We start from the raw sequence: 27,573 nt of genomic DNA, 5'->3' as shown, positions 1-27,573 counted from the left end.
GGCAACACTGAGGCCCTGCAGGCAGGGGCCCCGGGAGCAGCTGGACATGGGCTGTCCAGAGGGCTCCCAGACCCCTGGGGCAAAGCAGGTGGGTCACCCGTGGAGGCTGCTGGCCACCCCGTCTCATGAATGTGACCCTGAGGGCGGTCCACACAGGGAGGAGCTGGCCAGCGGAGGCAGCTGCAGGCTGAGGCGAGGCTGGGCATGCTGGGCACCCCGCTGGCCAGCTGGCCTCCTGGATGGGCCCCGGGACACGGCCCGCCTGGCTTCGCGAGGCCTCCAGGGCGGGGGCAGCCCTCGGTGCCCATATTCATTTCAGCTCCATTTTAAAGGCGAGTTAAAATAAACACCAGGAATATTTATAAGGCAAATAAATCTGGTAGAAACAGCCCCTCGGAGTGTGAGTGGAGGCCCCCAGCCCGGCCAGAGCTGATAAAATACAGAAATGCTACTGTCGGCCCTCCGGCTTATTTTGACTGCGCGCAGGAATGTAGCGAGTAAACAGTGCCTCCGTATCACACTGTTACAACTTGCATTCACAGCTCGGCACAAAAGCTGCGTTTCACAGAAGCAGCGTTCGGGGATGTATCTCCAGCTTAATTTTTTAAAAAAACCATTTCCTCACATAAATCATGCTCAGAACGGAATGGGTGACTGATACATTGCAAACACTTTTTTTCCTTAAACAATAACATACCTAGATTCCTTCTAAACGAAAGAGCTAAAAAAAAAAAAAGTCTTCTAAATGGTTTGGTTTTTTTTTTCCTGAAGAAAATAAACACTTTGCTGACCCCGATATCTGGGGCTGTCTTCCCTGGCCGCGCATGCCCCGGGCCCAGCACGTGGTCAGCAGGGCGGCCACGCGGGGCCCTGCACCCAGACCTTTCGGTGTCCAGGCCCCGGCGAGCCACAGGCAGTGAGGGCACCAGACGGCGGCCCCTCTTGGTGGCTGGACTCGGCATTCAGAAGGCCAAGTGGGAATAACAAACGAAAGAAAACGAACACACGGGAATGGAGTCAACGAAAGACCAAGATTCAGAGAGTGCTGGCGCTGGGCAGACGCGACCGAGCCACAGTGGTGGCCTCGGCCAGGACACAGGCCCCACGCCGTGAGCCAGCATCCAGGCGGCTGCGCCGTGAAGGCCGACGGCACCACAGTCTCCACGGCCCTCCACGGACCTGCGTCACCCCCAGAAACCCACGCCCAAGAAAACGACGCGGGTCCAAAGCCTGGCGGACGGGACCCGGAACAGGGCCAGAGCAGGATGGTGCCCCACTCGGAGGAGTTTCCAGGCCGACCGCAGGCGCTCATGGTGGGTGCCTGGGACCCCGTCTTCACGCAGACAAGCTGCAGACGCCCACCAAGGCCCTGGGACCCACAGGAAATCCAGGGCTTTTGTCAAAAACCATCTTGCTGGGGGGGAGGCTCTCCTGAACATGCAATAAATCTAACAGCAATTAAGCATAAAAGAGCCTAAGCCACACTTAAAAAACCCAAAACACTGGTACGTTACTGGAGTTAAAAGACACGACAAGCTGAAAAAATCTGCAATTGTAAACAACATGAGATTTCAGCTCTGACAGCAAAGCTGTGGGTACATAAGAAAGAGGAAAGCAGAGGGCAGTGCCAGGGCAGGGCAGCCTTGCTCAGAGCCACACACACTCAGGGCCACACGCTCACAGCCACTCACAGACACACATGGCAGCCCTGCTCACAGCCACACAGGCTCACAGCCACTCAGACACACACGCTCAGAGCCACACACAGAGACACATGCTCAGGGCCCCACACGCTCACAGTCACTCACAGGCACACATGCTAACAGTCACATGCTCAAACCTGTGAGTAGATAAGAAAGAGGAAAGCAGAGGGCAGTCCCAGGGCAGGGCAGCCCTGCTCAGAGCCACACACGCTCACAGCCCCTCAGACAATCATGCTTACAGCCACTCACAGACACACACGCTCACAGCCACATGCTCACAGCCACTCAGACATGCTCACAGCCACACGCTCATAGCCACTCACAGACACACACGCTCACAGACACTCAGACACACACACTCGCAGCCACACACTCACAGCCACACACAGACACACACGCTCACAGCCACACACTCACAGCCACTCAGACACACACGCTCACAGCCACTCAGACATGCTCACAGCCACACGCTCACAGCCACACACTCACAGCCACTCACAGACACTCACACTCACAGCCACTCAGACACATACGTTCACAGACACTCAGACACACACGCTCACAGCCACTCAGACACACACACTCACACTCATAGACTCACACACAGCCACTCACGCTCACAGCCACACATGCTCACAGCCACACGCTCATAGCTACTCAGACACACACGCTCACAGACACTCACAGACACACATGCTCACAGCCAGTCACGCTCACAGCCACACGCTCACAGCCATACACGCTCACAGCCACTCACAAACACGCTCACAGCCACTCACACTCACAGCCACTCACAGACACACACGCTCACAGGCACACACGCTCACAACCACACGCTCACGGCCACTCACAGCCACACACGCTCACAGCCACACACACAAATACACAAATTCACACAGATGCTGACTAACACACATGCTCAGAGACACACGTGCTCACAGCCACATACACAGAGATACACACGCTCACTGATACACATGTTCACACATGCTCATAGACACACACTCTTACATAGATACAGCCCACAGACATACACAGATACATTCACAGACACACACGCTCACACACACATGTTCACAGACACACATGCTCACAGACATGCTCACACTCGCACACTTCACAGACACACATGCTCACACTCATACAACACGCTCAGATATACTCTCACAGGCACACTCAAGACACACGCTCATGCTCACAGACACACAGGCTCACAGACACACACATTCACTGACACACATGCTTACACAGATCCACAGTGTCACTGACACACACACTGAGCCACACACATTCACACTCACAGCCACACATTCAAAACCCACACTTAGACACCCACACTCATTTTAAACAGCTAGTGCTGCTGCTAAGTCGCTTCAGTCGTGTCCGACGCCAAAGATGACATAACAGCAAATGCAAAAGAAACCACACCACGTTTAACCTACTAGTTAGAGATAAGAGAATTAGCCCAGATACTACGGAGTAAACAGATAATGTGGTAAACGTGACATAAAATTATACCCTACTTCAGGCGGAAGCGCCGGGCACAGCTGGAGCCTGTGGAGGTGGCGGCAGAGCGACCCGGGCTGTAGATGGGAGTGGCCGAGGGGCCCCACCTGGCAGGCGAGGCCCGGTTCCTTCGGCCCACGAGACAGCACCCACCCGGGACTGCAGTTCTCGACTGGACACAGCCCCGGCCGTGCACACGGCGCGGAAGAAGCCAGGGATGGTCAGGACCCGCACGTGGGGCTTCTCTGCAGCCAGTCCGACCAGGGAAGAGAAAAGGGGCTGGGGGCTCCCAGGAGCCCCTCGCGAAGGGCTGCACCTGGGCCTGAAAGGGCGCCTCGTGAGGCCAGGACAGTGAGGACGTGCAGAGCGCATGGCCCGCCACGCACACACGCTCACGTGTTCACACACAGGCACATAGGCTCACACAAGGCACACACACGTGCGCACACACACACGCGTGCACACACACTCACACCAGGCGCACCCACATACGCTTACACAGGCACGCACACACACACACACAGGCGCACACACGTGCACACACACAGGCACACACACACAGGCGCACACACATGCTCACACCAGGCGTGCACACACACTCACACCAGGCGCACCCACACACGCTCACACACAGGCACGCACACACACTCACACCAGTCGTGCACACATACGCTCACACACAGGCACACACACATGCTCACACACAGGCACACATGTGTGCACACACACGCTCACACCAGGCGCACACACACACGCTCACACACAGGTGTACACACACATGCTCATACACAGGCACACACCAGGTGCGCACACACACACAGGCGCACACACTCACACACAGGCACACACATGTGTGCGCACACACGCTCACACACAGGCACACACACATGCTCGCACACAGGCATACACACGTGTGCACACACACGTTCACACCAGGCGCACACACACACGCTCACACACATGCTCGCACACGGGCACACACCCACATGCAGAGCCTGCACCCACATGCAGAGCCTGCACCCGCAGGCCTCGGGCAGCAGGCCTCCCTAGCCCGGCGCTGTGACAGCGAGCCTCTGCCGCCCTCTGGTGGCCTGTCTGGTCCCTGCAAACACAGGTCCCTGAGACGCCCAGCAGCAGTGCCCAGAGCTGGACCCCAGGCTGGGAGTGAGCTCGGCCCCTGGGCCCTGCCGATCTCAGGGGCGCCCAGGACGCAAGGGGGGCAGGTGAAAGCGAGACATCTTTCAGGACTGGAGAGGGGCCAGGCTCCCCCCGGTGGCCCACGGGAACCCTGATGAATGCCAGGCCTGCGGACAACAGCCACGCCCTGTGACACAGCCCTGGGCGGGAGCAGCCCCGAACGCACTGTGCGGCCCGGCTTTCCGCCTTCCCTCCGTGGGAAGGAACACAGGCTACCCAGCCGCCCTGTGCACAAGGGAGCGGGCCCCAGACACCCCTCAGGCCTTACGTTTTCCCAGGGGATTCCTTCAGCCAGAAGAGGTCATCACTTGTGATCCCATATTCCAAGGCACCTTCGATCTGTCCAGGAGAAGGGTTGATGTGAGGTGGCATCTCTGGCCCCTAGGGTGCCCACAGAGGAAGCTGGCTCGCAGACACCACCCATGATCGGCTGCACCTCCCCAGAAGCGGCTCTGGGCTGGGGGCCGGGGGGCTGCAGCCTCTTCCTCCAGCTCTCCAGGACTCCCGGATCAGACCCAGGGCTGGGGGCGGGAGGGGCGAGGCCAGGCGGGCCGGTCCCCAGGGCGCTGGGCTGAAGGCTGGGCAGTCCCCGAGGGAGAGTGCGGTGGGCCCTGCGCCTGGAGGCTGTGCAGGTTACCCCATGCCCCAGCAGGTGGGGGACGTGGGACGTGTGCCCTCCCCGTGGCCCTCGGGAGTCAGAAGTGCTGGAGAGAGGAAACGGATTCCAAACAGTTTACAGTTCCAATTGGCAAAAAAAATAAAGTTTCGTAGGTTTGCTCAAGGGAGACCGAAAGGTCTGGGTAACACAGGGACCAGAACACAGGCAGACTTGGCCGGCAGCGGGGCGAGCGGCCAACGAGTGGCCTCCTCAGGACCCGTGGCTCCACATCAACCCCCAAAGCCCTTCAGGGGGCAGTGGGGTGGGAGCGGGCCAGTCCGCATGTGGGCAGCCAGGCAGCCGAGCTGATCGCCAGGTCCTGGGAGCCGACCACGGCCGTCAGGGACTTTGAATGCAGCCTTAGCGGGCCCAGCTGCGGGTGGGGGTCACTGACAGTCACTGCTGGGCCCTGCCTGTGTGGTCACTCGGACAAGCGCCCTGCCCTCCTTCGGAGGCCTGTCCAGAGCCACCAGTCACAGCCGCCGGGTCCCCCACCCTGGAGGCAGCTCTCGCTGGGCGGACCTCAGGGGCTGGGGCGGGAGCTCCGGGGACACTCACGTGCGTGGGGTACCGCGGCCGACCTCCGGTGGCGATGACAATGTGCTCGGCCGAAAGCAGAGTCTGGGAAGAAAGCGAGGAAGCCGCGGTCACCCAGGCACCTCGCGAGGGCTCCACTGTGCCCTGGTCACAGCCACTGCCCTGTGGCGCCGGCCCCGCGGCAGCCCCGAGACAGGTCTGAGCACCAGCAGGAGAGCTTCCCAGTTTACACAGCGTCCCCGGGGAGAAGGTCTCCAGAATCCCACAAGGCCATGCTGGGCTGGGCCGCCTGAGCCGCGGGCAGCCTCGTGTGCTCGCTTCCTCCGTCACAGAGTACTGGACCAGCCTGGGCCCCGGAGGGATGTCCTGTCAATCCCAGCGGCACTGATCGCTGGGGACAGCGCAGAGGCTGTGTGAACCCGGGGTCTGCCCACCCTGGCCACAGACCAGCCCCTGGGAGCCCAGGAGGCCGGTGCTCACCTCCTCCCCGCCTTTGGAGACACCGCAAACTGTGTGCGTGTCGACAAAGCTGGCCTTGACGTTAAAATACTTGACTTTCCTGCAAAATAAAAACAGGATGCTCAAACGTGACCTCAGGCCACCCACGGCTCAGGGATAGGGGGCACGGCTGCCGTCTCCCCAGACACGGGGACCACAGCCGCCGCGCAGGGGCGTCCCAAGGCCCAGCGCAGCTCCGGTGTGTGGGGACAGAGGCGGCCGGGCCTCTTCTGAGCTCAGTCCTGTCACCTGAACGCTCCACCAGGAAGAGGAGGCTCTCACACGCACCCAGTACTGTCCCCCCAGAACCCACCGACGTGCCGCTGCCAAGGAAGGGGGCCAGCAGGCAGGGGACTGTGAGGCCAGGCCCCAGGAGGGGTGAGGGGCACCTGGTGCCCAGAAACTGGCTTTCTTTCTTTTAAAAAAATACTTTCAAATGGTGCCGTGTCTTTATTTTCTAAATATTTACTTATTTATTTGGCTGTGCCGAGTCTCAGCTGCCGTTTGCAGGGTCTAGGTTCCCCGACCAGGGATTGAACCCGGGCCCCGTGTTGGGAGCATGGAGTCCGCCGCTGGAGCAGAGGGAGTCCTGACGACCGGGCTTTCTCCGCAGTTCTCCCTACCTCCCCAGCCTGGGGAGTCCTCAACACCCACGACCGCCCGGGGCCCGGCGCGGCAGCGGTACCTGTCCTGCAGCTGGACGCGGTGGCCCCAGTTCAGGGACTTCACGTGGTTCTGAACAGCGTCCGCCAGCGTCGCCCTGGTGACACACATAGCGCCCGGCCACACGGTTCAGGGGTGGGTCCCGCCAGAACGGGGCTGCTAAGGGCCCTTCACAGGCGCACCCGGGGGCCACGCGCTTCTCAAGGTGGTGGGGGTGGAGGCCGTCCCCGGGCCAGGCGAGGGGCTCCTGACTGGGGGGCCTTGAGCAGACCCCCACCACCTGCCGGGCCTGGGCGCCATGGGCGCAGCAGGGCCCAGGCCCCACCCAGAGGGCAGGCAGCCTCTGCCACCCACCCGGGGAGACAACTAGAAGCCTCGCCCACACATGGGGGTGAAGGGACTGCCCGGGGGCTGCGGGGACCCTGGTCCCCCCATCGCCCCTCACCAGCTGTGCGGGGCCTGGGCCACGCCCCAGCCATAGTGGGGAGCGTCGCGGATCATGCCCCCCAGCAGGGCCGCCTGGTGCATCAGTTTCTTGGGGATGCAGCCGACGTTCACGCAGGTGCCGCCAAGGCCCCACCTGGTGCCTGGGGGTGGGGGGAGCTCGGGTGAGCTGTCACCCTGCTGACCCCAACTCTGCCAGCCAGCGGGCTGGGCTCAGCCCCTCAGGACTGATGCCCGCCCCCACCCCCAGGACTGGCCTACCTCGGGGGGAAGGCTCCACGTAGTCCACCACGGCCACCTTCTTCCCCAGCTGGGCGGCTAAGGACGAGGAACAGGCAGGTGAGCGCGCTGGGGACCAGTCCCCCCGGGGGACTCAGCCACGCTGCCCGTGGACAGGCACCCGGACTCTCCCTGACTGCCCACCAGAGCAGCGCTGCCCAGCCCACCCCGCCACCCTGCTCCAGGGCAGGTCAGACCTGGGATACCACAGACAGGCCCCTGGCCCCTCTCACTCCGCGCTTTCCTGGACACCATTGGGGGGGTTCCCATCCACCTACACAGAGTCCCCAGCTGGGCATTGCTGCCTCTTCCCAGGAAAGCGAAGCTCGGGAGTCAGATGGCAGGTCAGCCAGGCCCCGAGACGGGGAGCAGGACCAGACCCCACACTGCACCCCCGCCTGGAGCCCCCTCCACCCCATGCCCTGCCCCGCAACCCCCTGCCTCTGCTGCCTGCAGGTCCCCAAGCTGCGAGCCCCGCATTCTGAGCCCAGGGAAAACTGTGGGTTTCCCACCGGCCCTGCTGGGGCACAGCAGCGGCCAGCCCTAGGCCCTGGACCTGCGCCCCGAGGGCATGAGCGTCTGACACCATAGAACACGCTCGACTCGTGGCTACCACGATCAGAAGCGAGTATACAAGTCTTCATTAACAAAATCACTTCATTCAGCGATAACCGATGGGACCCCGGCACTGGATTTAAAGGCTGTGGCCGAGGGGACTCCTCAGACACAACCACACCCAGCTTCTGGGCCTGACCAGGACGGGGAAACGGGGACCAGAGTTACTCTCCTGCTCAAAACAACCAAGCATCCTGACACAGTGTGCAAAATACTGGTTTCAAGAAACTGAACAGAAGAAAACAAAGGTCCGCGATCTCTGGGAGGCAGGAGCGGGCGGACATGAACCCCAGAAATGGGTTCCCCAGGACCCAGCCCGGGAGAGCCGGGCGTTCCCGAGAGGAGGTGGGGTGGAAGTGCTGCCCAGCCTTCTGGGGCAGTGGGTGGGCTCGGGAAGGTCGTGTCTCCGAGTAGGCAAGCCTGGACTGGGCCCCGCACCAGACCTGCCTAACAGTCCTCACGCAGAAAATTCGAAAAGACCAGGCTGTCCCTACCTACATCCCAGGACATACAAAAAAGACCCAGGACCCAGCAAACGAAAATGAACGAGTGTAAGTCACTTCGTCGTGTCCGACCCTTTGTGATCCCGTGGACTGTAGCTCACCAAGCTCCTCTGTCCGTGGGATTCTCCACGCAAGAAGACTGGAGCAGGTTGCCACGCTCTCCTCCAGGGGATCTTCCCCACCCAGGGATCAAACCCAGGTCTCCTGCATTGCAGGCAGATTCTTTACCAAGTGAAGCCATCAGGGTAGAGTCCAAAGTGTCTGGCGCTCTAACAAAAATTACCAGGCACACAGAGGAGCAAAAAATGCAACCAGTCCATGAAGCTGACCAGAACTGACAGTGACGTCAGGATCAGCAGAAAAGAAAGCAAAGCAGGCGTTACAACTGTACCCCACGTGTGCGCAGAGCTAAGAAGCCACGCGAAAGACAGAAAAAAAGTGCCCACGTCAAAGTGTAGCGATGAAACTGCACCGCGCAGCAGGAAATCCAAAATGGGGGGAGCCGTGTATGCGCGCGGCTGACGCGGAGGAGACGAATTCAACATTGTAAAGCAACCGTGCTCCAATAAAAACACGTTTAAAACCTGCCCCACGCGGGGTTCACAGAGGAGCAGACGCCGCAGATTCTTTCATTAGGGAGCCTGCAAACAGGAATGGAAACTATGCACAATGCAGAGAGCTGGGCGAGCTCGGAGAGGAGCCGGAGTAGCGGACGCACGTGGACTAGCGTCGCCCCTGTGAAGGAGCGACTGACGGTTGGACAGTGTCATGGATCAGTGAAAACTATGACCCAGCGGTCTCCCCTCCCTTTTGGGCACCAGGGGCTGGTTCTGTGGAAGACAACTTTGCCATGGATGGTGTCAGGGGTGGTGTCGGGATGATCCAAGCCCATCACATTTATGGGCACTTTATTCCTATTGCCATGACATCAGCTCCACCTCAGGCATTAGGGCCCAGAGGACAGGGAACCTTGACCCACAGACCCACAGAACTCGATGAACTCCGGCAGGAAGAGGATTCAGCACACACCTGAACTGGCATGCTATCGTTAAACTGCTCAAAAGTAACAGAAAGAGAAAACCCTAAAAGCAAGCAGAGGAGAAAGACGCAACAGAGGAACGAAGATACAAACGGCAGGTTTCTCATCAGAACGGATGCGGGCGCAGACAGGGCAGAGCCCTATGGTCCCCTGTGGGGCGACACGCAGGCGCGGGGCGAAGTCGTCGCCTCCGGGTCGGGGTACTTACGTCTCCGCGTCACAGTCCCCCTTCTGGTGAGCCTCTCCCAGTGGGGAAGAATCCACGCGCACCCTAGAGCCCGCGCCGCACAAGCAAAGAAGCAACCGCACTGAGAAGCCCCCCAGCAAAGAGCAGCCCGCTCCTGCGACTAGGAAAAGCCCGGACAGTGAACACCAGCACAAACAAGAAACAACAGAAGATAAACTCAGGGGTGACGGTCGCACAACTCTGCGAATGCAAAATCCACCGCATCAGGCAGTTTACACGCGCGATCTACACGGTGTGTGACTTACGTCTCAACAAAGCAGTCTGAAAACCATGAAACACTCAGGGATAAAGCTGACATAAGACGTCAAAGACCTGTTCATCGAACGGCAAAACCCCGCTGAAAGAGCCAGAGAGCACCTGAACGGGAGGCTCACCACACGGCCCCGCTGTTCTGCTTCCAGGCGACTCTCCAGCAGACTCACGACACGCATCCACACAGAGACACACGCACACAAACGTTTCCAACAGCCCCAAACAGGAAACAACCCAGTCCACGGGCGAACGGACCAACCACAGGTGAGATGGACGCAAAGTCCATGCAGCCGCATGAGAAGGCAAGACTTGGATACACGCAGCAACACGGATGATCTCCACATGATGGGGCCCGTGGGAGAGGCCGGAAAGTAAGGATACTCGCAGCGCGAGTCCATTGAGACAAAATGTCATAAAACGCAAGGTGATCTACAGCAAGAGAAAGTGGGTCACCGGCTGCCTGGGGAGGGGGACCAGGCCCACGGCAGAGAGCACGCGTGCGGGGCACACCCCCAGCCCCCAGAGCTCCACTGCCTTCCCGGAGGCCCCGCCGCGCCGGCCGGATGTGGGATGCAGGACACGCACCTTCCTTGGCGCAGGCCAGGCCGCCGGATCCGCCGCCGATCACCAGGAGGTCGTAGCACTGCCGGCCTGCAGGGGTGAGGGGGCGTCAGAAGGAAGGACCGGGACCAGCCAGGAGGTGCCACCAGGGAGGCCGCCCACGTTCCGGGGCGGTCCCACAGCCACACCCGGCCCTGTGATGGTCTGGGGTGAGCACGCGTCCCCCAGCATGCACTGACCCCCGCCACCCACATCGAGAAGGCAAGTGAGCCGCCCTGAGCGCGACGTCATCCGACGTCCTAGCAGGAGCGGGCGGGAAAGCTTCTCTCAAGTCCACCTGTCGGGCCGTGCGGCTCAGCCGCTCCGAGGGCCCGCAGACCCTGCTGGGGCAGCGGCTCTGAAACGCTTCTGGGCCCCCTGGAGGCCGCTTGCAGCCCCCACCCCTGCCCCTGGCAGACCGGCCGCCCCGTCTTCTCTCCGCAGAAGGCCGTCTCTGCAGATGCTCCCACGGAAAGCAGCCCAGAGACAGCAGAACTGGGGTCCGCAAGGGGGGGCGGAGGGGGGTGTGTCTTCAGGGGCGGCCAGCTCCGAGCCAGGGACCCCCAGCACCAGGCCTCGCCCGTGGGCAGAAAGAAGATCAGCACAAGCCCGGGGCCTCTCTCCTCTCCCCTGCTCAGGGAGGCGGGGATTGGGAGGAGGTGCCTACCGTCCATAGCCAGGGCAGGTCCCTCCTGCCGCCCTGCGGTGTCTGTGGGGTCTCCCTGGCCCGCAGAGCCCCTCCGCCAGCCCCACTCTCCCTGCCCACGTGAACAGATGGCGCGAGGACTGTGGGCTTATCTTCGATGGTCTGCTCTCCCCATGGGGCACACCCAGCAGCCCCCTCGTCTGATAAGCGGGGAGGAGGCGGACCAATGGGCCTCTGTAGGCCCCACTGCGGGAAACCACCTTTAAGACCTGTGGGCTCTGGGCAGCCTGTCTGCAAGGAAGGGCCCCAGTGGACCCCAGAGAGGGCACTGCCCTTGGAGCGCCCGCTGGGCACGCACCCGTGCGCTCCAAGGCTCCCCAGGGCGCCTCACAGCCTGGGCCCTCTGCTCGGCCTGAAAGGCCTGTCGCCCGGTGTCCTGAGCCCTCCCCCGCCAGGCTTTCTGCTCAGCCCTGAACCTGGGGCCTGCACAGGGCCAGCAGAGCCCCCAGGAGCAGCGCCCCCCGCCCCGCCTAACAAGCTGTGACCCTCTGGCCAGACCCCGCGACCTCCCCAGCCCCACGCCCTAAGGCCCCAGCTACACACAGCCGGCAGGGGGCGGTGCTCTGCCCAGGGCGCCTTCTCCAGTAAGGGGTCTGCCCCGCCTTCCCCGCGTGGTCCCCCCAGGGCAGGGATGTGCTGGGAGAGGTTGGGGTGTGTGGTGCCCCCAAGGCCACCTCTGGGAGTCCCCAGACCCGCCCCTGCTCAGGACCCTGGAGGCGCCCCCCACCCCTGCTTGTGGCCCTGGGGGACGGGTGGGCCCAGGACCCCTGGCCGTCCAGGGGGTCCGCAGTGTCAGCTCCCTCCCCCAGGGCGCCCCAGCATAGCGCGGAGCGCCCACCAGCAGAGGGGAAGGGCCCCTCCTGAGTCCCGCACGTGCAGGGATGGGGCAGGGCCTTGGGGAGGAGCGGGGAGACCTGGCCGGCGGTCACCGCTCCTGCTGAGCCGGGAGGTGACCCACCCCCACCACGGTCGGCTCCCCGGTTAACGCCGCCGCGGGGATCGCCGCTCCACGCCCGGTCCCGGCCCGCGCCCGCTGACCTGCGGCGCCCCGCGCCCCTCCCGGCGCGCGGCCCCGGAAACGCGCGGCCGCTCCGCGCAGCGCCGCCATCGCCGCCCCGCGCAGCGCCGCCATCGCCGCCCCGGGGGCCTCGGGCCGGGCTGCCCGCCGCGCTGCCTGCGCCGGCGACTACGAACCCGAGGTGGGTGCGCGCGGCCGGGCCCGGAGTCGGGCCGCCCGCGGGGTCCGCGCGGGGCTGGAGCCACGGATGCGGGGCGTCTAGGACCCCGGAGAAGGATCCTCCCGGGACGCGGGCTCCAAGTTGGGCGGGGGCTCCAACCTGAGCTGGGGGGCTCCAGCCTGGGGTGGGGCCTCTGACCTGAGCTGGGGCTTGGACCTGGGGTGGGGGCTCTGGACCTGGGGTGGGGGGTTCCGACCTGGATGGGGCTCTGACCTGGTTGGGGGGAATCTGACCTGGGGTGGGGGTCTTTGACCTGGGTAGGGGGGCTCTGGACCTGGATTGGGGCTGCAACTTGCAGTGAGGGTCTCAGGACCTGGGGTGGTCTCCAGAGGAAGGGGTGTTTAACCTGGGCTGGGGATTCCCAGACCTATGATGGGGAGTCTCCCAGAACTGGAGTGGGTCTCGGGACATGAGGTGGCTTCCCCAGACCTTAAGTGGGGCAGGTGCCCCAGACCTGGGCTGGGAGCTTCTGACCTGGGTCGGGGCGCCGACCTGGGCTGGGGGCTCTGACCTGGGTAGGGCTCCAACCTGGATGGGGGCTCCGACCTGGGTGGGGACTCTGACCTGGGCTGGGGCCCTGTGACATGGTGGCAGCAGGGACACCAGGCTGGTGGAGGGAAGGGAGCCGTGCTGCAGGAGAAAGTCCCCTTGGGCACTGGGTGTGGAGGGGGGGCCACCACAGGGCTCTGGGACCCGGACTCCCAGGTTGGCGGTTTCTGGGAGAGTGCGAACCTGGGTCCAGGCTGCAGAGCAGGGTCTGAGCACCTCGGGTCCCCAGGGAGGGAGCACTCTGGGGCCCAGACGAGGGCTCAGCCGTGTCCCTGTCCCACTGGCAGGCCTGGGGCCTCCTGGGCCTTACGTTTTGTGAAACTGGCAGCCTTCCCAGGAAGAAGCCTGGGCCCCTCGGCCTGCTGCCACCTTTGAGGTTTGACCAGCAGCTTCCTTTAGGCTTGTCAGGTCAGATAGACATGCTGGACACAGGTAACAGCACGGTACCGGACTGGCTCAGGGGCCGCCGGGCCTTGGAAAGCGGAAATGCGGGTGGGGTGTCGGGGCCTGAGGGAGTCAGAGAGGAAGCACAGGTCCCTGGGACCCCCACCCAAGCTTGCCCGCTGGACCTGGCCTCCTGCCCTCCTGCAGAGCTGGGTGGTGTTGCTGGACGTGTCGCTTCTTCCGGAAGCTGTGAAGTTGTTGGGTGGACACCGTGGGGGGCTCGGGCATCGTAGAGAAGTGGCCTCGAGCCGTGACACACACTCAGCTCTTTGTTCCAGTCTTTACAAGAGGCCTCGTGGCTGGGTCTGGCAGGGACCAAGTCTCCTCAGTGGGTGATCGGAGGCCACAGTAACCCAGCGTTCTGAGTCCTGAGGGAGGTCAATTGAGAAGATTTTAGACGTCGAGTTCTCAGGTCACTAGATGGTGACGTGAGGCCGCGGTGGCCATCTGCTGGATTTCTCTGGTTGCCATGTGAATGAACGTCTGTGGAGACATCAGGGTTGCGTGGCAAGGCCACTTCCATCGGGAGCAGAGCTCGGGAGATGCTGGCGCCCTGCGGCTCGTGCCGTGGCCCACATCTGAAGTTCCCGCCACTGTGTCTCCCTTCAGCGTGCAGGGCTCTGTCAGACCGAGGAGGACATGGGCAGTGATAGGACTGAGTCCCAGGCCGGGAGGGAGGGAGGAAAATGAGGAAAACTGACGTTTGGAGCGTTATCCCGAATATTGAGTAAACCGGAAGGACTGAGGATCCGGCGATGACGAAAGGTGCAAGCGGGCTGTACAGCCCGACACGCAGGTGGTGATAAAACCTCCAGGGCATCGACTGGGCAGGACTGGACTCTGACGACCCGCAAGGTGTATTGTTTTCTCCACTGAGACAGAATTTCTCTCTGTGGTCGCTTCCATTTTTGATCAGTGGTCAAGTGAAGAGTATTCATGTTTACAAAACAGTTCTGGTCCCATTCTGTTGTTGTCCAGTCACTAAGTCGTGCCCGACTCTCTGCGACCCCGTGGACCGCAGTGCGTGGGTCTCCCTGTCCATCACTGACACCTGGAGTTTGCTCAAACTCACGTCCATTGAGTCGGTGATGCCCTCCAACCATCTCGTCCTCTGTCACAACACAGGAGTTGCGACAACTTCTATTTGGGGCAAAATGAGGCCCACAGCCTGGGAGGCAGCATTTCAGGTCGCTCGGGAAGGCGCTCGAAAGAGGAAGGGGAGAGGCCAGTGTACGTGTGACTTTGACGAAGGGGAGTGCTTGCAGTCAAGCCTGCGGGAGGTTGCTGGTCACAAGGAGCAGCTGTTGCCAGGAAGGAATCCAGTGCTTTTCTAGATACGAGAAGATGCAAGCACTGGGCTCATAAAATCAGCTCCTGAGAGTAACTGACTCTCTGAAGACCTGTCCTGCCGGTTTTCCCTGAGCACGGAGGGCCTCATTTCCCTGAACTCCTTCGGGGCGTGGGAGGTCAGCATCTGCAGGGGCACGTGACTTAACCCTTGTGGAAGGCAGAGGGCAAGTTTGTAATTGACAAGGATTTGTCTCCCTCTTTTTTTTACCTTTTATTTGTTGGCTGTGCTGGGTCTTCATTGTTGCGTGGGCTTCCTCTAGTTGCAGCGAGCGGGGGCTACTCTCGGGTCTGGTGCATGGGCCTCTCGTTGCAGAGTGCGGGCTCTAGGGCGCACGGGCTTGGTTGCTCTGCGAAACATGGGATCTTCCCGGGTCAGGGGTCACAGCCGTGTCTCCTGCGTTGGCAGGCAGATTCTCCACCCTTGAGCCACCAGGGGAGCCCTGTCTCCCTTTGTTATTTTGCTTGAGGACAAAAATGACTCTCCTCCCTCAACAAAAACGTATTCCACATTCTCTGCGTGCTTTTCGCGTTCGTTTTCCTGGCTCGGGGACAAAGTTGTTTTCCTTTGCTTGGACTAGTGGCAGTTTTATTCTCACGCGTTGATTGAAGTTTGTAACCGTTAGCAGCCTTTATTTTATAGAGAGAATGAGGAAGCAGACAACTGCAAATTATCCGTCCTATCCCAGTATTCTGTAGCAGATGAGCAACTTTTGTGAAGATAGGCTTGCATAATCCATAAGGTTGGAGGAGGAAATGGCAGCCCACTCCAGTGTTCTTGTCTGGAGAGTCCCATGGACAGAGGAGCCTGGCGGGCTACAGTCCACAGGGTCACACAGAGTTGGACACGACGGAGCGACCAACACTTTCACCTTCAAATGTCTTTAGCTTCTTTGTTATATAAATATCAGAAGCCAAAGTATAGAAACTTAAACTCATGCCTTCTTAATCATGAGTGTTTCAGCACTTTATCTTATATAGAAATTATACAGATATTCGGTGACAGGGAAATTTAAATGGAGGTTGTCTTGTTCAGGCTTCAGGAGTAGAGGAGCAGGCCTCTGACCGACCTCTGACCCCTCGACCACAAGCACATCAGTCCTACCGGCAAGTCAGGTGGCACTTAGATAAGAAAGGGACTGGGTCTTGGAATTTCTTAAGCCCCTGTGGACCCAGCCAGCCCCCTGAGGTCTAAGGAATCTTATGACTCACAAAGCGAGTCAAACAGCATTGTGAAACTTAAACCACAACTGCAATTTTTTTGTGCACAAACCGATGATGCTGTTGGTCTGCTGCCTGGGATTATGAGCAGGAGCCCCCAGAGCTGCAATTTGGAGTCTCGCTCGTGTGGTGGACGCACCGCCCAGGACCCTTCCCCTCTGGGACTCCAGACCGCGTGATGTGGGACTCGCCCACACTGTTAAGGGCTGGGTGTAGATGCCGGCTCAGTTTGGTGGTGTGTACAGTATTACTTCTCTCTTACTTCTTTTCTCCTAATGACTGTATTTGGGGATTTTTAAAAAATTGTCTTATTTATTTACTTTTGGCTGAGCTGGGTCTTGTTGCTGTGGCTTCTCCGGTGGCTGCTCTCTAGCTGGGGAGTGCGGGTTGCTCATTGCGGTGGTTCTCCTGTTGCAGGGCGTGTGCTCTAGGACACACGGGCCTCAGTAGCCGCACAGGCAGGGTCAGCTGCTCCGTGGCACGTGGAGTCTTCCCGCACGAGGGATTGACCCTGTGTCCCCTGCATTTGCAGGCGGATTCTTAACCACTGGGCCGTGAGGGAAGTCCCTAGATTTGAGATTAAGTTGGGTAATCTTCTGTTAAAAAGTGAAATTGTTTGTTTGTGTGTAACGAGTGCTTTCTCTTTTTGACGAATGCCTCAAACCTAAAATGAAAACTTTTGGCAGAACAACGGGATGTCTATTGTTTAACTTAATTTGGTAGAACTCTTAAGGTTTCAAGTTACCAAAAAGATTTTGGAAACTGTTTTCAGGCAGACTGAAACACAATCATTATGGAAAGAAAGTTTGTCTGAATAGTGACTGGAGGATTTCCTTGGTGGTTCAGTGCCTAAGACTGCGCTCCCAGTGCAGGGGGCCCGGGTGTGATCCCTGGTCGGGGAGCTGGATCCCCAACGCTGCAGCTAAGACCTGGTGCAGCCAAATGCATAAGTGAATATTAAAAAAGAGAGAATAGTGACCGGCTTTGATTAAAATCAAATTTATAATTGAAATGACTAATCGATAGTCAACCAAGGAGACTTAAGTGTGTTGCAATGTATGTAATGTTGACAACTCTAAAGATACACCTATTTTATGAGATGAACACTTACTAAGCTGGTTTTATTTAGCAAAGATTTACCCAAGTACACGAACGAGAAAAACAGTTGAGTTGGTGCTTGTATCTTTGGGAGTTTTAGGAAACTGCCTGTTCCTCTGGAAGCCAGTCAGGATAGAGTCCCTGGAAGGCACTGCAGAACTTGATCTGGTCATACCATCTGGAGGTGGGGAAGCAGCGTATGTATATAAAAAAACACAATCGTACATAAAAATTTATGCCTAGCTATGCATCAGTCATAAAGTTACATAAGACCCACTAGTATATGTAAGAGTTGGACCGTCTCTTTGCTCGTTTGGTATCTTAATCCAAATCGTGTTGTAGCAAGTGGGGCAGGTTGACACCAGTGTGCTGTGACGCCTGAAAGCCCCTCTGGACCCTGCTGTATCATCTCAGGGAGGCGTAGACTAAATGCTTCCAATTCACTGTTCTTTTTCCTTTTCAGCATCAGCTGGTTGCTTCTGGGGGATCCCTGAGCCCCCGGAGAGGCGCCAGGGGGCACAAGATTTCAGGGACTGGGGGAATTGAGGGGCCGGGGAGGAGGGCGTGGTGGGCAGGCGGCCCAGGAGCCCCCGAGGACCACGTGCTCTTTTGCTGACCGGGAGGAAGTGGGCGGAGCCAGTTGGGCGGAGCCAGCCCCGCCCCAGCCTAGGAGCGGCAGAGCTGTGGTCCCTGTGGCCTGCGGGTCCGGAGCCAGAATCACAGCGGACAGGAGACGAGGCCACAGCCCCCGGGCCTCTGTGTCCCATGCCATGCCCCACGCCACCCAAGAGCACAGGCCCCCGGCCCAGGCACATCCCTAGTTCGGGCAGCCGCCTGGTTCCCCCTTCGTGAGGACTCCCCCTCTTGCCCCCCACGGCCCCCCTTCCCTCGCACCGCGCTCTCAGGCCTGCCTTTCTCGGGGAGGCAGGGAGGCCTGTGTGACTCCTGGCGAGGACCCCCCCTACCCCAGACACTGCGCCCTAGCAGATTGTGCACCGTGGGACTGAAGAGCATATGGGCCATCTGCAGCCCCCGCCTGGGCTTAAGGGGGCCGGGGCCCTGGCCGGCATCTCCATCAGCTCCTTGGGGGGTTATCAGGAGGAGGGTAGGTGGCGATCCCAGGTGATGGAGGGTCTGCAAGGAGACCACTTAAGAACGGGCTTATAATAAGGAAGCTTTGGGGGTGGGCTGTTGTTGCTGTTGTGAGAGAGCCGCCCCCCCAGGTTTGTGCTCCATCTCTAGGGCTCGGGGAACACACACGGGGCCTGGGGAGGAGGCCCGGGACCGACGGCCTTCCCCTCCTCCCAGAGGGGGTGAGTGTGCGCCTCCTGGTGCGGTGGGGCAGGCCCCCAGGTGCCCAGGCTCGGGGCAGGCGCCGGCCCAGCAGGCATGCAGACTGGGAGCTGGGCTGGTTTTTCTGGATCCTGCTTCCCAGCGGAGTTGCCGTGTTCCTTTTTCTTGTGGAAACAGAGAGGACCAGAAACAGGGTTGCTTGTTTTCTTGGTTTTCCACCATTTTTGATGAAGTGAAACATGCGTAAGTTGAAATTTACCACTCTAAGCACGTGCACGTGTACAGTTGGGTGGCATCGAGCGTCCACGTGGCTGTGTAGCCGTTGCCACAGTCTTCAGAACTCCCACGCCGCCCCAGGCAGAAGCTCTGCCCCTTTCAGCAGTGACTCCCCGCGGCCCCCAGCCCCTGGCAGCCTCTGTTCTCCATCCTGTGTGAAACTGCCCCTCGTGCGCGTTTCATCCGGGTGTGATCATTCAGAATTGATCCTCACGTGTCCGGCTCATCCCACTAAGCGTGACGTCCCCCCGGTCCCTCTGTGAAGTTGCAGGTGTCCGCACGTCCCTCCCAGTGGGACGGGGTCAGGGCTGCAGTCACCTTAGTCATCCCTTAGTGTGACTAAGGGATACCCCAGTGTGCGGAGAGACCACGCCTCCTCTGTCCACGGTCCGTGTCCTCTGGCGGCCGCTGCTCGTCACACTGTCCTGAACGTGAGTGGACAAATACGGGTTCAAGCCGCTGCTCTCAGGCGTCTTGTGTCCACTCCCAGAGGTGGGGTTGCTGGGTCATATGGTCACTCTGTTTACCTTTCTGAGGAACCGCCAGCTGTTTTCCACAGCAGGTGCTCCGTCTTGGGTTCCCACCAGCCGTGCTTGAGTTTCGGATTTCTCCGTGGCCCTGCCAGCACGGGGCGGGTCATCCCAGCGGGTATGAAGTGGTGCCTTGCGGCTTTGATCAGACGTCCAAGTGATGAGCTTCCTGGTCGCTGGTGTGTCTTCTTTGGGGAAATGTCTGTTTGTGTTCTGTCTCGTTTCTAACTGGGTCCTTTCTGAGTTGTAGGAATTCTTATGTATACTTAGGATTTTAAACCCTCATCAGATGGTGGTTTGCAGATATTTTCTCCACCCCCTGGGTTGTCCTTTGCTCTCTTGATGGTGTCCTTTGATGCACAGAGCTTTCATTTTGGTGAAATTCTATTTTTCTTTTGTTGCCTGTGCTTTTGGTGTCGTATCTAAGAATCCATAGCCAAATTCAAAGTCATGAAGAGTTAGTCCTATGTTTTCTTCTATGAGTTTTATGGTTTTATTTCTTAAAATTAGGTTCTGGACGCGAGTGGAACACACGGAAGCAGGGGGATACGTGTGGGATGCGCAGAGCAGGGGGTCTGAGGGTGCCGCTCGGCCTCCAGCCCTCACCTGTGGCCAGTGGCTCCCTTATCCTCCTCTCAGGGCAGCAGGGCCCTTCACCCTCCCGGGGCCCAGAGCCATGCAGGGTGGCGGGAACCTCAGGCCACCGCTGGGGGAACTGAGCGACCTCACTGTGGCCCTTCCAAAGGGCAGAGCTGTGGGCGCTCCAGTATTGGGACCCCCAGCACAAGGGGCCCCCTGGGTTGTCTCCCCGAGGAGGGGTCTGCCTGGCCCTGACCTGGAGGGCTTCCTCGCAGCACGTCAGTGGCTCTGTTCTTGGTCCTCGGCACCGTGTGAAGCTCCTAGCAGACCTGGGCTGTCAGGTGGCTGAGTCCTCGCCTGATTTTTATACAGTTCAGGCATTGTGGGAATTACGTTATCCTTCACAACTCCAGGTCCAGCAAGGACTTTGGTATTTAAATGGAATATTACTTTTTATTTTTTTATATTTATGTGTAACATTGATTAGTTTTTTTCATCAACCCAGAGAATCCATCAAAGTGGCCCAGCCTCTCTCCACTGCTGCTGAACACAGTCGTGATAAAGTCACACAGGTGTGTGGTTGAGGATCCTAAGCTGGCAGGACGGAGCCCAATGGGCAGTGCTGGCCACCTCATGCCACGCGCCCCCATTATATTCTGTCACCTGTCCAGGACGTGCAGTCAGCCCCACTCCACCGCACCCCCAGAGTCCCCCCACCTGCCTTCTGCCCCGTGGGGCACCTGCTGGCTTGGCCTGCAGGCAGTGCCACAGGGACCAGGGAGACCGTCCATGGTGTCCAGGGCTGGGGGGACATTCCAGGCGATGTCTTGCTGCCTGTCTGCTCTCCCCCGAGGGCAGGGCCGGCCTGCGGCAGGCCCCCATGCCAGGACTCCGGTCCCTCTCAGGCTGTGGTTCCTGATTAACTGTCTACAAGCAGGAGAACTCCACACAAGCTCTGTCTGCTTTGCAGCAGAGCTCGGAGGAGGGGCATGGGGCGTGGCCATCAGGGAGGTGGGTCAGGTGGGGCCCTGACCTGCTGACCACATGCTGGCTGTGCCTGGTGTAAACAGGCCATGCATGCAAGACCACCGGGAAGTCTGGGTGTGCACGCTCCCCTGTTCCTCCCTGCTCTGCCTGCCGAGACCCTCATTGTGGCCCAGGCCGCTGGAGCCCTGAGCTGTCCAGGGAGGGGCGGTCACCTCTCCAAGACCCTCAGGCTGCCTGCTCTCCAACGTGCCTTTCCCAACAGGCGCTTCTGGAGGAGCCGGTCCTGTGCGGCCCCTCCCTGTGCGTGACCCACGAGTGACCACAGCCCTGCTGGAAGCTTCCCACACTTTCCCACTTTAGGGCCTCTGCCCTGTGCCGGCTCAGCCTGGCTGTGTCTCAGGGGCCCCGGGCCCCTCCTCTGACTGGGGACCCCTGCTACCCGCCCAAAGGGTTGCCTGCCAGGGGGAGGGCCGGTCTCCTGCTCATTGTGGTGCAGGTGGGCGGCAGGGTAAGCGTCCTCGCGGGACAGGCTGCCCCTGTGTGGAACAGCCGGCTTGGGGCTGCCTGTGTCCGTCCGCTGAAGCTCACGGGCCACACGAGCTCCCGGGCTGTCCCCAGTGTGTGCCCCAGGGGGCTCTGAGTGCGGTTGGCCGTCCCTGTGGGGAGTGTCCAGCCTCGGGCCAGCCGTGCCCCAGGCTGCCAGAGACCCTGGTCTCTCCACCCAGGGCGGAGTCCCTGGGGATGTGGTTTGCAGGTGGGCGGGGCCCCGGTCGTCTCACCTGGGTCTAGCCACCGGGCACGGGGCTGGCCTCTCGAACCTCCTGGGTGGGTCAGCCAGGCGGGAAGGTTACTAACACCGTGGTGACCACGTGGTCCCACGCGTCCTGCGGGCGGCGGGGCCTAGCAGAGCCCGGAAGCCCCGCCCCGCCCCTCGCCCCAGTGCAGGTGCTGGTGGCCCCGCCCTGAAGCCCCCCCCCCTCGCCCCGCAGATGCTGGAGGCCCCGTCCCTGCTGCTGGTCGCTGGTGGCGTAGGCCTGGCCCTGCTCGCGCTGCGGTGGCTGGCCACAACGGACCTGCAGTTCTTCGGCTGGGCCTTTATCGGCTGGAACGAGTTCATCATGAAGCCCATCCGCAACCTCCTCATGGGCAGCAGCAAGGAGCAGCGCATCCTGCAGCACGTGCTGCAGCACGCGGTGGCCGGGGACCCGCAGAGCGTGGTGGCCGCCATCGACAGCTACAGCTTGGAGAAGGAGTGGGCCATGCACGTGGGCGAGAAGAAAGGTGGGTGGTGGGGAGGCTCGGGCGCGGGTCCCGCGGGAGGACTGCTGTAGGGGAAGCCCCGCCCCCCACTCCCGGAGGTGCTGTCAGGGAGCCTCGGCCAGTGCTGGAGGGGACGGGGAACAGCAGAGTCATTGTATGGTCTTTTCGCTGGCAGCCGCCAGGCAGAGCCAGGTGCCCTCTGGGGCGGGCCGTGGGTCCCTGGGTGTCCCGGCTGGCCCCAGGGTGCATGGAGACCCTTGGACTGCGTCCTGCGGGGCGCCTGGCCTCGCCCCGCCCCCGAGGCCGCTTCCCGACCTTTGGACTCCAGCCGGTATGCGTGGCACCCCCGGAGTCAGGGCAGCGGACATGAACCCTGGGGACAGACGTCAGGGTTCCAGCAGCCTTGAACCTTCCAACTGTGTCCAGCTCAAGGGAGCGGGGCACGTTCTCGGTGCAGCCCGTGGCCAGAGTGGGGTGGGGCTTCCACGGAGTACCGCTCTGGGCGGGGCCAGGCTGGGGGCAGCCGGGAATGCTGGGAGGGGAGGACAAGCGCAAGCCAAAACACAGAGGCCTGGGGGCGGGAGCTCGGGCTGAGCGCGGTGGGGCCTGCGGCTGGGCTGGCCTGGCCGGAGGGCGCAGCGCGGGGAGGGGTGGGGGAGTGGCAGGTGGGAAGCTCCCTGCTCACCTGATCACCCCCAGCGCCCCCCCCCCCACCTCCGCAGGCCAGATCGTGGACAGGGTGCTGAGGGAACAGCAGCCGTCCGTACTGCTGGAGCTGGGCGCCTACTGCGGCTACTCGGCGGTGCGAATGGCCCGCCTGCTGCTGCCCGGCGCCCGGCTGCTCACCATCGAGTTCAATCCCGACTATGCCGCCATCACCCAGCGGATGGTGGAGTTTGCAGGCCTGCAGGACAAGGTGCGGTGCTGTCCCTGAGGTGGTGGACGGATGTGGGCACAGGCTCCGAGGGCCAGGAGGGCTGGGGTCATACCCCAGCGGCTCCAAGCCATGCTTACTCACCTGGCTGGCAGCCCTGTCTGCAGGGCGGGAGACTTCCAGAGGTGGGGCAGAGTGGGACCTGGCTCCCGGGACCCCCAGGCTCACTGGGTGGGGGTCTGCTGCTCCAGGTCACCGTTGTTCTTGGAGCATCCCAGGACATCATCCCCCAGCTGAAGATGAAATATGATGTGGACACCCTGGACATGGTCTTTCTCGACCACTGGAAGGACCGCTACCTGCCGGACATGCTTCTCCTGGAGGTGAGCCCTGTGTCTGTGGCCAGGTCGGGCCCTGCAGAGGTTGGCTGGGGAGCTATGGGCTGGCCTGCGTGCATTCGGGACACAGAGGGGCGTGGGGGCCTGGGCCGGGGCGCGTGGGCCTCAGGGAGCATACGTGGACGGCCTGCATCCGTAGAAAGCAGCAGATACTGCCCTTGGAAGCGGACGTGTTAGTTCTGTTGTGTCCTACTGTTTGTGACCCACGTACGGACTGTCCTCGCCAGGCTCCTCTGTCCATGGGATTCTCCAGGGGGATCTTCCTGACCTAGGGATTGAACCCAGGTTTCCTGAACTGTGGCCAGATTCTTTACCATCTGAGCCACCAGGGAAGCCCTGCTGCCCTTGGCAACTAGGAACCTAACAGTTTTCTCAGAACCACTTGTTCACGGCTGGTCATCTCAAGAGAAGGGAAGGCGTGTTCTGCAGTTGGCTCTGCCTTGGCCTGGCCACGCCGCCTTGGTTGGGCGAGGGGCTGGAAGGGCAGGTGGCCTTCGTCCCCATCGCTCAGGCCTCTCCACGGGCTTCTTGGTGTCCTTATAGCAGGGCGGCCAGAGACGAAGGATGGTGAGGCCTGGCACCCTCGTGACCTGAAGCCGCACCCAGGGCGGAAGGAGGGGCTTCGGGAACAGGGGACCCCACTCTGGTCCTCTGAGTGCTGGCACGCGGCTCTGGTCAGACACTCCAGGGCTCCGTCCCCGGGCAGGCGGCCGGCCTTTGCATTGCCTCCTCCGAGGTTAACCCATGGGTTCAGTGCCCCATGTGTTGAGCCCCAGCTCACCTTGAGTGTTTGCTCCTGGGGTTGGGCAGGCCGGGCCGCTGCTCCCAGTGGCCCTTCCTCATCTGTATCACGGGGAAGTTCCTTTTTTAGGAGAAACACTCCATGATTCAGAGGCCCACTTTTTTCAGATTCTGGCTCATGGGTTGTTATCCCAACCTCACTGACCTCACAGCTGTGTTTTCCACTCCGGCCTCAGGGCCCAGGCATGGAAGGGAGGCAGCCGCTACCAGGATGATTTGAGGGCTGCACCCACTCCAGTGGTCCCCGTGTTCCTAAGTCACCAGGGGATCCCCGTCCATCTCTGCGGTCTCACTAGCAACTTAAGACACGCCTGGGGCCTCCTGCTTGACTTGGCTTTCCTTTTGGGGGGTTTTTATTTTTTTGCCACTTTAATGATCATTAGAGAAAGCTGTGATCTTCTAGCGCAGCAGCTGGGCTGTCCCTTCACCTCTTTCCCAGGGAAACATTTCCTTTCGGTTTTTGATGTAACCTAAGCAGGGCTTCCCTGGTGGCTCAGATGGTAAAGAATCTGCCTGCAATGTGGGAGACCTGGATTCCATCCCTGGGTTGGGAAGTTGCCGTGGAGGAGGGCATGGCAACCCATTCCCGTTTCTTGCCTGGAGAATCCCATGGACAGAGGAGCCCAGTGGGCTACAGTCCATGGGGTCGCAGAGAGTCAGACACAACTGAGCAAGTTTCACACACACCGAGCAGCTCCTCCTCTGGCTTAGAGAGACTAGGGGTGAGGTTGGGGGGCATGGAAGTGCAGCTGCCCCTCCCTCTGTAGAGCCAGGCCTGACATGCTGGCTGACTGCCCAGGTGCTGGTGGAGACTGGGGTGCCTCAGGGTGGACCTGAGGGGCAGGCTTGTGGGTGTGGAGGTCTGCCTCCCCACCCTGCAGGGTCTCCCTGGTCGGGCCCTACTGAACCTCCAGTGACCAATGCCAGCGGCCCCCGCATGGGTCATCAGGCATCTCGGTGACCTGGAGGAGCCCGTGTTCCTGGCACCCACGGCCCTTGGTCACCCACTGGCCGCAGTCTGGTCCCCGCCATCTGCACTCTCACGCCCCCCAGCATGCAGTGAGCCCCTCCTGTGCGCCATGTGCAGTACTAGGGCCTGAGGGCCCCCCCTGCCTGCTCAGCCCTTCCTCGAAGTGGCCACTGCCTGGAGGGGCTGGGGTGGGGCCGCCCCCAACCCCACCCCCCCACCCCCTCCGGCCAGGCTGCCCTCATGCCCTCCAGCCCTGCATCTGTCCCCACAGGAGTGCGGCCTGCTGCGGGAGGGGACAGTGTTGCTGGCTGACAACGTCATCTACCCTGGGGCGCCCGACTTTCTGGAGTACGTGCGCGGGAACAACCGCTTCGAATGTTCGCACTTCAGCTCGTACCTGGAGTACTCCAAGGTGGTGGACGGCTTGGAGAAGGTCGTCTACAAGGGCCTGAGCGGCCCTGCTCGGCCCTGAGCCCCACTCGGGGTGGCCCGCCACACCTGGCCCTGAAGGGTGAGGCGGCCCCAGCCCTGGGCGCATGAGTCCCTGGCGCCGGTCATTCCTCAGGGCAGCAGCCCCGCGGCCGCCCCTTCTCAGCTCCAGGCTGTCAGGCTGGCCTGCCCCGAGCACGACCAGCTCCCCTTCCAGAATCGTGGCAGTCCATCTAGAAGGAAGGTGCCTGCCTGCGAAGACCAGCTAGGCAAGCCGTGGCCGTGAGTGCCGTGTGCACAGTGTCACACACAGCCACACACACACGTGCAGTGTCACACACATCCACACTCACACATGTGCACAGTGTCACACAGTCACACACACCCGTGCAGTGTCACAGCCTCACACATGTGCAGTGTCACACAGTCACAAACACACGTGCAGTGTCACACACAGCCTCACACACACACGTGCAGTGTCACACACATCCACACTCACACATGTGCACAGTGTCACAGTCACACACACCTGTGCAGTCACAGCCTCACACATGTGCAGTGTCACACAGTCACAAACACACGTGCAGTGTCACACACAGCCTCACACACACACGTGCAGTGTCACAGCCTCACACACACACGTGCAGTGTCACACACACGTGAAGTGTCCCACAGTCACACACGTGCAGTGTCACACAGGATGACAGTGTCACAGTTTCATAGTGCAACAGTCACACAGCCACTTACATAGTATCTCACTTTCACAGTCACAGTCTCACACACTCACACACCTCTCCTCCTCCCCTCTCTCCCTCTCCCCCTCCCCCCCTCCAATCAGCAGGTCGGGCGGCCGCACCCCTCGCAGCCTGCACCTGCGCTCTGCCGTCACCAGGTGGCAGCAGTGCCTCGGTGATCACCCCCGACCCCCCCTGCCCCCAAAACATACCCTCCCGACTCCTTTCGCCTCCTTTTAAGAATGAAATGCAACTTTTCTACTCAGTCGCTACCAATCTCACAGACGAACACCCTGTTTAGAAGACACTGAGGTAGAAATTAAGGACCTGATTCAACTTTAGGTGAGAGACGACCCGAGTGCTGCTCCGTCTCCCCCCAACAACCCAGCTTCGCACCAGGCACCCGCCGCTCCCCTTGGCCGCTGCAGACTGGCCGCCCCGCTCAGCCCCACGGGGATGTCTGCGGGCTGGGCTGAGCCCCACTGAGAACCTGGGCAGCCCGCAGGCCACTCTAAGCAAGCAGTGCTGGGCCAGGTGTGGAATGCCGAGTGCCTGGCCTCGGGCCTGGTGTGGCTCTGGGTGCACCGTGTCCCCATCCCGCTCAGCCTGGTCTGGGACAAGACGGCACAGTTGGAGCAGCTGCATTGCTTCTGTGGCAGCCTGGCTGCCTGTAATGACGTGACTGGCCGGTGCCCACTCACATCCACAGGCACCCCTGGCCCCAACGCTGGCCTTCCAGCCACAAGGCCCTCAAGCGGCCGGCTGGACCGTCAGCCGCCTCGGAGGGTCTTCTGGGTCCCTCACCTCGAGATCACCCCTTCTGGCCAAGCCCACCTGTGCCCAAGACCAGCCACAGACCTCGGGGCCCCGCTAACCACCCAGGATCGAGCCTATGCCTCTGTGTGTAGAGAGGGGCCGTGTGGGGGGCACATCCCGGGGGCCTAGATGCAGCGGACCCCACGGGGCCACCCGGGGCCACCCTGGCCCACCCAGCAGACGACAGGGGAGTGGCTTGTGGAGACAGACACGGGAAGTTCCTTTGTTGCTTGTTATAATTTTTAATTTTTCTTACAAAAATTTAGATGTCTACCAACAGTC

At 60.8% G+C, this 27,573-nt stretch overlaps 2 protein-coding genes across 4 annotated transcripts in view; one reads left to right on the top strand and one right to left on the bottom strand.

The window, feature by feature from the left end:
* The window catches only part of TXNRD2 (thioredoxin reductase 2), a 27,989-nt gene extending 15,375 nt beyond the window's left edge, over positions 1–12,614 (bottom strand). Inside the window, exons 1-8 of one of the 2 annotated variants that reach the window (XM_070385661.1) lie at positions 12,486–12,614; positions 10,727–10,792; positions 7,468–7,524; positions 7,208–7,349; positions 6,785–6,859; positions 6,082–6,160; positions 5,623–5,685; positions 4,675–4,745 (exon numbers count right to left, since the gene is read on the bottom strand). In XM_070385661.1, the coding sequence (XP_070241762.1) occupies positions 4,675–4,745; positions 5,623–5,685; positions 6,082–6,160; positions 6,785–6,859; positions 7,208–7,349; positions 7,468–7,524; positions 10,727–10,792; positions 12,486–12,579 (647 nt within the window). In that variant the 5' untranslated portion in view covers positions 12,580–12,614. Of the gene's footprint in view, positions 1–4,674; positions 4,746–5,622; positions 5,686–6,081; positions 6,161–6,784; positions 6,860–7,207; positions 7,350–7,467; positions 7,525–10,726; positions 10,793–12,405 lie in introns of both variants that reach the window. The other variant, XM_070385662.1, reaches the window with a different exon arrangement.
* COMT (catechol-O-methyltransferase) lies at positions 12,513–27,573 on the top strand. Of its 2 annotated transcripts, XM_070385664.1 has the most exons (6): positions 12,521–12,646; positions 20,528–20,594; positions 21,999–22,290; positions 22,992–23,185; positions 23,395–23,526; positions 25,584–27,573. In XM_070385664.1, exons 3-6 carry the CDS (start codon positions 21,999–22,001, stop codon positions 25,782–25,784), a joined length of 819 nt encoding a protein of 272 aa, XP_070241765.1. In that variant the 5' UTR covers positions 12,521–12,646; positions 20,528–20,594; the 3' UTR covers positions 25,785–27,573. The 2 variants fall into 2 exon arrangements, with proteins under 2 accessions (XP_070241764.1, XP_070241765.1); XM_070385663.1 differs by lacking the exon at positions 20,528–20,594 and having other exon boundaries at positions 12,513–12,646.

The sequence above is a fragment of the Bos mutus genome, chromosome 17 (assembly GCF_027580195.1).
Source record: "Bos mutus isolate GX-2022 chromosome 17, NWIPB_WYAK_1.1, whole genome shotgun sequence".
Taxonomy (NCBI): domain Eukaryota; kingdom Metazoa; phylum Chordata; class Mammalia; order Artiodactyla; family Bovidae; genus Bos; species Bos mutus.
This window is presented reverse-complemented; position numbering and strand designations above follow the sequence as displayed.